The sequence below is a fragment of the Haliotis asinina genome, chromosome 8 (assembly GCF_037392515.1).
Source record: "Haliotis asinina isolate JCU_RB_2024 chromosome 8, JCU_Hal_asi_v2, whole genome shotgun sequence".
NCBI classification, from domain to species: Eukaryota; Metazoa; Mollusca; class Gastropoda; order Lepetellida; family Haliotidae; genus Haliotis; species Haliotis asinina.
Window position 1 is genome coordinate 61,889,697 of NC_090287.1, and position 12,485 is coordinate 61,902,181.

Here is a 12,485-nt window from a genome sequence, read left to right on the forward strand (position 1 = left end):
AAAGGCTTGTGGTCTGATCCAGGACTTACACCATACCAAAAGTCTTTAGCTGATTGTACAGGCTGTTGCCCTCGTGACTCTAGGCATGAAGGGGAAAATACAAGAGGGGTTGGCTTGGAGTGTGTTTGAGTGGTGTATGTTTGGGAATGGGGAGCATGGTACCTCATGGGCAAGTACTTTAAAACTGGCATTAGTTTGAGCTAGTACAAGCCTGTTCCCTCCATTGAACTTGGTAGGATTGGCTGGTCATGCTTTGCTTGTTAGGACCATTCCCCTGCTTTTGTTTTGAACATCAGCAGATGTAGCTCCTTGTGGCTTGCATCTCTCACCATTAGGCTCATTTACATGATGGTGATCATGATAGTTTTATTCTCATGTTCTTGCCATAAGCATTATGATCAAATGGTAACTTTGTTTTTCTTGTCTGTATGTTCTGGGTAAATACCTGTTCTATATACTCCCTAGGGAGCTGAGAATGAAAATTGTGGGCCTTCTGATATACTGAGTGATTTAAAACTTCAATTTGACTTTTAAGATGTACACATATTATTATTCTGAATTTTCTTCACAGAATTGAGAGAGCATTCAGAGAGAAGATATCCTTGTCTTTAGACAGTCCGGTATATACCCTGCGTGAGTTGTCTGCCCGAGCTGCAGTCACTTTCATACCTCTGGACAGTGGACAGCAGGAGGGCTTGAAGCTTGTGAATGGATTGCCACCATCTTGTGACAAGATTCACAGACATAATGTACTACATGGAACTTTATTATGTGTGGAAAAGTTGATTATCAGTCGAGAGTTTAGTAAGACATTTAAACACAGATTATTAACTGTAATCCTGGAGAAATCCTGGATTCTCACTAAGTTGAGGCACTGCCCTCTAATTTCTGCGAAATATGTCCAGATAATAAAACATTTAATACAAGACTGTGATTGTGATGACAGCTTAAGAATGTCCATTGTTAGTTTATTAAAATCTGTGATGGAGGGAGAACATTCCAGCATATTACAGGTGAGAACTGCACTGATGTGACAATATTATATGTGTTCAGTTTCTTCACAGTGGTACAGTGTCTGAACCTTCCCCCCCCACCCCCCCCCAGCAGAATCTGCACTCACTCATTCACAAACCAACATATATGTCTTGTTCTTGAATCTACCTTAAATTAGGCACAAGTAGAGTTAGCAAGCGATTTTAGAACTTTGAAATGACATAATATTTATTAGCAGCAAGCATGACCAATGTTTGAATTAACATCCTTCTGGTGTCCATCTTTTGATTGAATTATTAGTAATTGCTGCTCAGCCATGATGTCAACTTATTATATTTCTTGGCCAGAATGTTTTTAGAGGTGTCACATTCAACCAAGATATAGCTGTAGTGTTGCTGACCAAGGTGTGACTCGACATTTAATCTAATTCTCCACTGAATATAGCCAGTTGAATACTTTAAGGGAAATAATACTTCATATTGCAGATCGGGACTGGACTGAAAGTAAAGGATTCAATGCTTTGTATTACACATCTGCTTCACAATATACCAGACATTTTAACAAGACAGTGCTGTGATTGGCTGCAGTCAGATGACCGTGACGTCTGCTCAGTCTGTCTTGACATATTGCTTAAAATGGTGATGAAAAACAGACACAGCAGTGTGGACTGGTCAGAGATTCAGGTATGCACACTCATCAGATGTTCTCAGTGTTCACACTCATCAGATGTTCTCAGTGTTTCATGTTGAGTCAGTGGCTGCTTGGATCTAGTGCTAGTGGATCTTGTTGCAGTAAAGGTTAGGTTTGTATGTGTATGGGTAAAATCTTTCACCCCCATTTTTTGTCATTCCCATTTTAAGCCCCTTTGGTGATTTCTCCCCCTCACCCTAATCTGCCTGAAGTTATTCGAAAATGTATAGTTATTCTTAAGTTAGTGAATGATTTGAGAACCTTGACATTGGCTGAATATTTATACCCATTTATACTCAATAATCATTGCTATTGTGAAAGCTAGCCCAGAACCCTCACTCACTCCAGACTACACCACAATGTCTAATGTAGGTGATCATGTGTCATTATAATGATTATGTGTCAATGTGTCTTTGTACTCAGACAACCTTTATCCATGCTCATGCTATCAACCACTGGTGTTCCTGGGCCAGATTCTGAGATTGCTGGAATATGACAGTCACACACACTGTCACTCTCAGGCTGTTTCTTCACATCGTCTCTCAACAGTTCCAGATATGGATGTTACTACAGAGAGATGTGGGGATCTCCACACTGACGGCTGCTATGTCCCTCCTGGCAGAGATACAACTCCATCAGCTGACTCAGATACACTCCGACAACTTCACCATGGACAATCTGCACCAGGTTGAGTCTCAGAGTGGAAGCACATCCAGTCTTCACGCTGCTAGTATCCAGGTGGCAGCCATCTTGCTGAAGAACACTCTGAAACTTCAACTTCCTCTTACAGGTTCCTTGTGAGTCAGAAAGCAAAAAACACCAAAGTTGCAGGGGATGTAGAAATGAGTTCCATCCATATGTCTGTCTGCATATATATCAGTCCGTCTGTTCGTCCATGCATCAGCTATACCTTGTCTGAAGCATATCTCCTAGAGTATTTGTGATAGCTCAATCAAACTATGTACACACGTCAAACGTAATCTCTAGATGTGCCTTTTTGGGGTTAGACCCAAATATAAATTTTATTTTATGTTTCCATGGAAACATGACTTAAGCTGTGACTATGAGGATGTCATCTTGTCCGGAGCAGATATTCCAAATTGTAAACCAAAAGTCACTGTGTTCAGTAATCTGATTGTTTGAAAAACATGTCAAGTGGTATTTGATTCCCAGAAACTGCAAGACTATTCACTGCGTATTGACACGTGGAAACCATGCAAACAATTGTTTTGTTGTGTCATCAACAGTGGTGACGTCATTCAAATCATATTGTGACGTAAAGTTGGAATGACGTCACAAATGAGCAACTCCAGATGCTACCATGGGATCCAGCTGAAACGGCCAGCTGATGACACTTCACTGCTGTACCCGTACTCGATGTAAACGAGTGCAGAGAGTAAAACCCTTTGGTTTACTTCTGCGTTTACAATGTCGATAAACATCATGTGTTGGCCAATTTCAGGGTGTTATTGAGTATTTGATATTGGCTGGCTGACGCCGTCGGTTCCAAATGCATTCCCCTGCTTCAAATACTCAATAACACCCGGAAATTGGCCAACACATGATGTTTATCTCCTAATTTTAACTTTATGAAATTTTGTACACATGTTCGCTATGTTCACCATGATCCCAGGATGTGCCTTTGAGGGGATACATCAGTGTGTGATTTTTATGTTTTGTGGTTTCATTGACAACAAGTTTGACTTCAACTGAAATTAGTGTTCACGCATTTTTCTGGAGCAGAACTTCAATAGATAGGTCTGGTGGTATAGTGGTACCTTTTGGAACATTTGGATTTCTGACTAAAATATTGTTTTGCATTCCCATGGCAACAATTTCCACCTCAACTGAATTCGGTGGTAGTTTTTTCTTTTACTGTAACATCTTACAATACTCACTTTCCACAATGCCAAAACATTGACTCCTGTAATCATAATTAGTAGACATATACATAAAGAGTATTTTGCTGTTGAAGGGGATGTTAATGACTTTCTCTTCTTGTTTTAATTTTAGTTAAGTGAAAAAAAAACCCAAAATTTTTCTTTGGAAAATTCTTCAGTGATAAACCATCACATTTACTAGCCCATATTTGATAGCACAGTGCTCTTTTTTTGATGGAAGAAGTGAAACATTTATTTCCTCTCTCATTCATTAAGGGTCATGTGCTCTTGTCTGAAGCTCTGCAGTTGACTGCACAGAGTTGTGTCCCCTGGGCACACCAGAACCTTGTGAATTAGCCTGTTTATGGATTTGCCCAGATTCTGTTTCTAGGTTTGTTGGCAACATATTTTTCAAAGTGGTAACATCTGAAATGTATATCCCTGATTGATTTCCTGCCTTTAATCATTAAACTGACAAGCTGTGATACAACAGCATTCAACCCAACTCAACCTGCACACCCTCCTTCCTGCCAAGTTTTGAACTATAACTCTTTGTTTTTGTCTTAAATGCATTACCTGCTTGATTATTCCAGCAAGTCATCAGTTCAGAGATGGTGTCAGCAAGTTCACACTATGAGTGATCCCCGGCAGACAGACACTTTCAGGTCGGCTGCTGTCAAGTCCCTGCTTATAGCGGGGGAGACAATCCTCACAGTCTGTGTAAACAACACCTCATTGCCTGAGTCTGTGCTCAGCTGGTAAGGAAACTCAGTCTTGCAGTGACATGTAGGATGTCTTATAACAATAGTATTCCATGTGTAATTGAGATCTAGTGGACTGGTGCTTACATGCATGATAGATTTTGAATTTTTATCCCCTGGCATGTAATGCGGGGGGGATATAGTCGACAGCATACCAATCAGAAGCCAAAATGGTGCCTTTTGCTATGTACAGGTTTTTGTGATTTATTATTTTCTCGGTTTCCATGGAAACGTTTCGGACTTAGTCTCAAAATGGAGGGATGAGCTTCATTTCCGGAGCAGAACTCAAAAACCATTCAATATTTTTCTGCAAAACTTGGTAGATATATCAGTCAGAACCTATAGTGGTGCCTTTTGCTATGTACAGGATCTTGTGATTTATAGTTTTCTGGATTTCCATGGAAATGTTTCGGACTTTGTCTCAAAAGTGAGAGATGAGTTTAGTTTCCAGAACACATCTCAAAAAGTTCTCAATATCTGTCAGCAAAACTTGGTAGATATATGTGGCAGACCCCAATGTGGTGCCTGTTGCCATTTACAGGATTTTGTGTGTTATAATTTTGACAGTTTCCATGGAAACGTTTCAGACTTAGTCTCAAGATGGAGGGATGGGCTTCGTTTCTGGAGCAGAACTCAAAAACTGTTCAACATTTTTCTGCAAAACTTGGCAGATATTTGAGGCAGACTCCAAAGTCATGCCTTTTGCTGTTTATAAGTTTTGGCATATTTATTTTTCATGGTTTCCATGGAAACAATTCGAACTTTGTCTCAAAATGGACGGATGGGCTTCATTTCTAGAAAGACATTATGTAACTGTCAGATGATTTGTCCTTTCAATTATGTCGGGGCTGGGGGGATATGTCATTTTCTGATGACTCTTGTCTGTTTAGTCAGCACACTGTGAAATTATGTTTCTTGTATTCAAGTAGCAAATAAGTCAACAAACCCATTTCACATTAGTCCTCAAATGCCTTTTGTTTATATTCCAATATTGGTTCCAGTAATAATGTGTTCTGAGGCTTATTCCAGTTGCCATCCTTGTCGTTAAGGCAAGTCAGTACATGATCTGACTCTGTTAGCTAGTTCATTGTATGTACTTGTACCTTGGATTGTTTCTCACTCTATCGATCACTTACAGTCTGACCCTGGCTTGATTAACCTATGAGTTGTCATTGCTGGAATATTCCTGGAAGTAGTGTCAAAGAACAAATAACTATAGAAGCTCATGTGTTCCAGTTTAATGGGATCGGTGTTCAATCTGCTGGAGGATGGGGATGCAGACGTGAGGGACAAGGCTGCTGAGTTCGTCACCTCTCTACATTGGGAGCAGAGACACATACAAGTAGGTGCTTACTCATTAAACACTGATGCTGAGGAAGTTGTCGATGCATTGGCAGTTCTGGGGATCAAAATAAGGAAACTGCAAAAAATATTCTGATTTTTGTTTTTCAAGAAATATATATGTTGTCTTTGTGGGCGGTGGGGTAGTCTAGTGGTTAAAGCGTTCGCTCATCACGCCGAAGACCCGGGTTCGATTCCCCACATGGGTACAATGTGTGAAGCCCATTTTCTGGTGTCCCCTGCCGTGATATTGCTGGAATATTGCTAAAAGCGGTGTAAAACTAAACTCACTCACTCACTCACTCACTTTGTCAGGTTATGAAGGATACATTGCTGTAATTTGTTTTGTTGTATATCCAATTTGGTTTTATCTCACTTCACATTACAACTGTCTCCTTCCAGTTTTCTGATGTTGACTGTAGCACCTGCCAGAAGGTATAGTTGTTTACTCATGCATCGGCATACTCATACAATAAATGTCAGTTTTCTTGAGTTTTAATACATGATTGAATAGAATGCTTTATACAGCACCATCGATAGGGGTGTGTCAGGCTGACTCACTTGGTTGACTCATCATCAGTTCCCAGTTGTGCAGACTGATGCTTATGCTGTTGATCACTGGATTGTCTGGTCCAGACTTGATTATTTATGGACTGCTGCCATACAGCTGGAATATAGCAGAGTGCGGCGTAAAACTAAAGTCACTCATGTGATTCAAAGTTTGTTTTACTCAAGCTGTGTGACAATAAATAGACAGAATGTTTCAGAGACATGCTAACTAAACTCAACAAACGTTTAGAAAAAAAATTATCAAACATCAGAGTACCTGAACCCTTTTAAGCATGTTTTTCTTTCTGTCAGATGTTTTGCCAGTACATCAGTGCCATCTCAACCTGGCCTTCTGCTGTGCCCATGTACCTCCTGGAGAAGACCTACAGCTCAGGGGAGGTAATCCAGGCATGCCGTAGTAACAGGCTGAACAGCAGGTGTGTTGAGAAGCGTATTTGACATTCTGCATTTGTGAATTCTATTTTTGATTTTGAAGAAGATATCACTTTTGAGACCTTCTAAATGAAACGACTTGAAAATTTCTGACACTGGTATCCCCCTGCATTTAATCAGCATTAACTAATGTTACTCGCTCACTTGTGAACAGATTCACAAAGTTGATGACTTAATTCAGTTATCTGTACTTCTTAATCTGACAGTGATGTAACAAATAATGTAAAAATACCTGAAGTTTGATAATGCTGCCGCTAATTTTTCATGGTAGGACAGATTAACAATTGTGATGTGATGGAACTGGGATGTCCTTAACTTCTGTTGAGCAATATAAATAGAAATCTGTTCTCAGATCAGAGGTGCTGTTTGAGCAGGAGGACAGCAGCATTCTGTCTGAGAGGCCATTGCAACAAGAAATGTATCACTCAACTGTCAAGGTGAGTCTAAAATAGGAAATAATAGACCATATGAAAAACTTTTTATCTTCCAGACAGAAACAACAAATCCCTTTCCCCACCCCTTGAAAATCAAATCAGCTTTTGAGAGAGGAATTCTAGAATGTATCAAATCATCAGCCTTCATACCTCTAAAGTACCCAGATCTATCAAACTTGATTTCAGACTTGAATGTATCAGATTAATGGAGTTAATTAAGGATTAATAGTCATTAAACTAAGATGGCAATATGTTCAATGTTTCTAAACTTCAGGCACTTCTCCATGGCAACACTACCATGTTACCAGCCGACTATGTGTCACAGAAAACTGGTGAAATATTGACAGACCTCACTGCTTCCATACCAGTCTTACAGAAGAACTTGCAAAGTAAGGATCTGAGGGAGTCTTGACACCATATTGTCAGGTGATGATGGCCAGTAATTGAAGGCTGATATCCCACAGTTCTTCTTGTCACGCTGAAGACCCGGGTTTCATTCCCCACATGGGTACAATGTGTGAAGCCCATTTCTGGCGTCCCCTGCCATGATATTGCTTGAATAATGCTAAAAACAATATGAGACTAAATTCAATCACTCTTTCCATGAAATGCTGCAAGATTGAGCCCTTCTATTTTTCCATTATTGCAGTGTTGCTTAAAGATGCCGTGATATGTTGTGTGTGGAAGCATGAACATGTCTCCATATTAAGATATAATGTAGGATCGTGCTTGTTTCAGATGCTCCTATTGTAAGGTATAACATAATATCTTGCTTGTTTCAGATGCTCCTATTTTAAGATATAACGTAGGATCATGCTCGTTTCAGATGCTCCTATTTGGAACATCAGCAGTGATAGCACTGTCTACTCATCGATTGCTGGTCTCATCCTTGTAGCTGATGTTGTTGTGACAGTAGCTGATGCAGCAGTAGTTGGCGACATACAGTCGAGGCTAGCTAAACTTGGTCAGGTAAAGCAGTTGACTTGTTAAAAGTTAACAGTTAAAAGTATTTGACCATTTCTGTTTCCTTGTTCTTTAGTTTATAGGCAAACAAGGAAAATTTGAGATCCAGGCTAGAATTGGTCTTTAGTTTGTCGTAAGAGGCAACTAATGGGATGAGTGATCAGGCTTGCTGAGTTGGTTGACTTGTCATTGTATCGATGCTCATACTGTTGATCACTGTATTATCTGGTCGAGACCACCGCCATATGGCTAGAATATTGCTGGGTGTGGCATTAAACAACAACCAAACAACCAACCAGTGTGTTTCCTGGGTTGTACACCCATGACCTTTGTATGGACCCAACAAGAAGGGATCACAAAGTTTTGTCTGGCTGGTACATTGTCATTGTAACTTGACAAGTCAACCCATGCTACCAGATCCTGCATGACAGAGTCCACAATCCCTGGGATTTCATGTTGCAGACCCATATGACCTCTGCTGGTCATAAGAGGTGATGTTCAACAGTGTGTTCTAGAGGGGAATGTTGGTCACACTATCACTCACTGGATTATTTCATCCTGAGGGCTTTTCTAAAGACTACCATGGTTTAGCTGGAATATAGTTGATTGTTGCCAGTGACTTGCATGCACACACAAACATGCTCTCACAAACATGGTCTCACACGTGGTCACAGACACAGGCACACATACATATACACATGCATACATGTGTAGTCAGATACAATATAGTTATCACATCCTGTGTCGGGAAATACAGGGTTTTATCAGTCCCTCTTAAGGTTGTATTCCCCGAGCCATGTATCTAGCTGAATGTTTTCACTAAATCAAAACAAAACAACACACATCGAATCGACTTGCTGCCATGTTGACACCAGCTGATCGTTTGACCTCAGTGCACCGCACGTTACTAAAGGCTTGTTGATGCACGTTTTTCTCACTTCGCGTCGTCACCGAGGTGTAGCGGGATGATATTACTTTCGCAGCGGGAGTATACGACTTTTATGTCGTAATGGATGTACAGGGTGTTTTATCAGAGTCACGTGGACAAATCAAAACTCGACATTCTTACATGAGGTTCAGAAGTGTTCAAGTACTCTAGGTTTGACACGGTCTACAAAGACATTAGAGTAATACTTAAATGTTTATGTTGACAGATGAAAGATCTCCATCCTCGGCTGCAGGCCATGTTGAACAAGCTCCTCTCCAACCAGTCCATGTAATGTGTTTGGGTTCCCACACATTTGTTTGTTTTACATCAGGCCAACTGTTTTATTGTTAATCCTACTATTATAAAGGGTCACCTTTTTGCCCTGATCAGGACATGTTAACTATTACATAATTTTAGCAAATGTGTGATTGAGTGAGGTTTTACGCTACTGATCAGGACATGTTAACTATTACATAATTTTAGCAAATGTGTGATTGAGTGAGGTTTTACGCTACTTTTTGCAATATTCCGGCAATATCATGGCTGGGGATGCCAAAATGGGCTTCACACATTGTTCCCATGTGGGGAATCAAACTCGAGAACGGGACATGATGAGCGAAAACTTTAAACACTAGGCTACTCCACTGCTCCAATGAATGTGAGATCCGTGATATTAAAAGTATTTTAATCTTATACGGATTTCATTGTCTGCCTATGGTGTATTCCAATTCTTTGAAGAGAATCGTCCTTGGGGTACATACATGCATTTTCTGCTGCCAGAAAAAGTCGCGTGACAGTTGTATCAATGTTTTAATAAAATATTGTACAATTAACAAAAAATCTTTTTTGTTCATTATATGGCCCCTCACCACGTGGAGTCACCCCTCTGCCACGCATGCACAGACAACCAAGTAAGCATCCAAGCCGGTATCATCATTCCTTCTGCTGAATAATGCAGTGAACAGAATTGCGGGGAGGTGGGTGGCCCTACCCCAAGGATGATTCTCTTCAAAGAATTGGAAACCTCTACAGCTTTGTCTAACTCTTTTTCATAGCGATTGTCCTTGGAGTACATATATGCATAAACTCAGACTCCCAAAGACCGGAGGCTAGGGAGGAGGGAATTCTGGCACAGTACGTAATAATAGTGATTGTAATTATGAAAATTAACTTATGCAGTAATGCTCACCAGTGGCCTGACCCGAAGCTTCCGCAAGAGGCATTATGGGAGAGAACTGACAGGGAGCAACTTAACCAGGGTGGCAGCACACTGTCCATTGGAGAGAACAGTACGGCCAAGTGATAATGCTTAATAAACATGCAAAGCCTGCTCCAAATAGCAGCAGAGCAAATACCTTCAGTGGGCAGCACTGATGCAAATGCTTTGAAAGCGGCGACTGCCCTGTCTGGGTGAGACTTCAAACCCTTAGGGAGAGTCTTGCCCTTCCCTTAGCCTGGTAAGCAGCACAAATGACTGAAACTAGCCAGCAGGATAGGGTCTGTTTACTAGCCGGCAACCCAGCCTTCCCACCACCGTTGCAGCAGAACAGATGGGTACCCATACAGATCCCTTGTGTTCGTTTGATGAGATGCTGGGTGAGAGTAGGCAGTTCAACTGGAGCTGTCACATGGAAAGCATGATGGATCTTCGGACTGTAAGAATCCGGGAGGTGAATACTGACATGGTCTGGATGGAACACAGTCAGTGCCTGGTCTGCTGACATGGCATGTAAATTGCCAACCCTTCTCCCAGATGTTACAGCCACCAGAAATATGGCCTTCCATGTTAACAGCTGAATGGAGATAGACGATAGACGTGAGAAAGTAGGACCGGGCAGCCACTCAAGCACGATTGACAAATCCCAAGGTGGGCTGATACACCTGACAACAGGTCAAACCCAATCCACGCCAACTAAAAAGCGCTGCACAAGAGGGTGCTGCCCCAGTAGAGCACCATCGATAGGGGTGTGAAAGGTGGAAATAGCAGTGGAGTAGCCATGAATGGTCAAAGCCGCCAAACCTTCTTCCAAACAAGCTTGCAGAAACTCCAATACTCGGGCTAAATCTGCAGAAAAGGGATCTGCAATCCCCCTATCTGAACACCAGCATGCATAGCGGGACCACCTATCCTCATATTGAACATTTGACGAAGACCTAGAGGTTTACTGCTGGACTTATCCTTATCCATAGACTTATCGTGCTTAGTCTTTTTAGCTTTAGACACAGGAAGCTCCTGGGTCAGCTTCCCTCCCGCCTCACGCAACTCTTTATAAAAGAGAAAGTCTGGTCCAGGGGCAGAAGCCCAAACAAAGCTCACAAACATCGGGCACATGACAAGCCTTTTTGAGACAGCTCAAGCACTTGTGTTTAACTTGGGAGGGGAGGGGGGGAATAATCGTCCCTTAAGCCGGACATGCCGTAAAAGCTTGAAAGCCAACATACAAGCATAAGCTAACTGCACTACACAGCAGCACATAATGTACAAAACATTGAACATTACATGGACACCTGCAACAGGAACTAATTGGTAATTAAGTGCAATATTTCAACATGTGGGACGCTGACTTCCCGCCATGGGAATACAACACATGTGTAACCCATGGGAAAACCAGCACAAAATACAATTTGTCACAGACTATACCACTCAGCTGACAGGTTTAATAAAATGTTCTGTCCCTATTAAATGCATTAATAAACCATACATACAGTAGAGGAAGACTTGGACATCTTCATTCAAGCATGAGGGTTAAACTCAAATTTTTCCAGCACACACGTCCATACAGCACGAGTGACAGCAGAAGGAATGATGTTTACGTGGTTGTCGCGCGCAACAGAGGGATGACTCCACATGGTGAGGGGCCGTATAATGAACAAATAGACATTTTGTTTATGGTACAATATTTTATTAAAACATTAATGCAACTGTCACATGACATTTTCCGGCAGCAAAAAATGCATATGTGTACGCCAAGGACGATCTCTATGTAAAAGAATTCGTTGTACTGCAGTGTCTTTAAATATGATGCAAGATGTCACTGAACAACTGACAGTGTATTTGGTAAGAGAAATGTTAAGCCTTTAACATCCTTTATAATGTCTAGTCTTTCACTTGCTGTATGCATGAACCTGTGTAATTTTCATGATGTGCAGAATATACTGACACTGAAACGACATTGTGTTTGTAATATGTTATCAGAAAGCTTTGTGGTCCAGAGCTCCAGATTAGGCGCGTATTTCCGTATTTTACTCAATAAAAATCACATTTACTCCATTAATTACAAATCTGGGAGTACAAAAAACACGTAAGAATCACTTAAAACCCAACTGGTCTATAATACCTTGCGCACTTTACTCAAATGACTAAATTGGCTTCCGTATGATTCGTCATGGCGCACAAACTCTAAAACAGCATTAGCTGGTGGTATGCGATGCTTATATAAACCTATGATATTATTATCGCCAAAGCCACTCTCCGGGTCTACTTGAATAGTCA

The 12,485-nt window shown here is 41.1% G+C and overlaps 1 protein-coding gene across 1 annotated transcript in view; it reads left to right on the forward strand.

Annotated features, from left to right (window-relative positions):
- Nucleotides 1-9,832, forward strand: part of LOC137294681 (tRNA (32-2'-O)-methyltransferase regulator THADA-like) — a 39,229-nt gene extending 29,397 nt beyond the window's left edge. Inside the window, exons 24-34 of the mRNA XM_067825752.1 lie at nucleotides 572-1,013; nucleotides 1,479-1,676; nucleotides 2,233-2,480; nucleotides 4,157-4,321; nucleotides 5,561-5,666; nucleotides 6,068-6,100; nucleotides 6,527-6,651; nucleotides 7,020-7,104; nucleotides 7,376-7,490; nucleotides 7,928-8,070; nucleotides 9,219-9,832. Coding sequence (XP_067681853.1) covers nucleotides 572-1,013; nucleotides 1,479-1,676; nucleotides 2,233-2,480; nucleotides 4,157-4,321; nucleotides 5,561-5,666; nucleotides 6,068-6,100; nucleotides 6,527-6,651; nucleotides 7,020-7,104; nucleotides 7,376-7,490; nucleotides 7,928-8,070; nucleotides 9,219-9,284 — 1,726 coding nt within the window. The 3' untranslated portion in view covers nucleotides 9,285-9,832. The remainder of the gene's footprint in view (nucleotides 1-571; nucleotides 1,014-1,478; nucleotides 1,677-2,232; nucleotides 2,481-4,156; nucleotides 4,322-5,560; nucleotides 5,667-6,067; nucleotides 6,101-6,526; nucleotides 6,652-7,019; nucleotides 7,105-7,375; nucleotides 7,491-7,927; nucleotides 8,071-9,218) is intronic.
- Nucleotides 9,833-12,485: the final 2,653 nt, after the last annotated feature.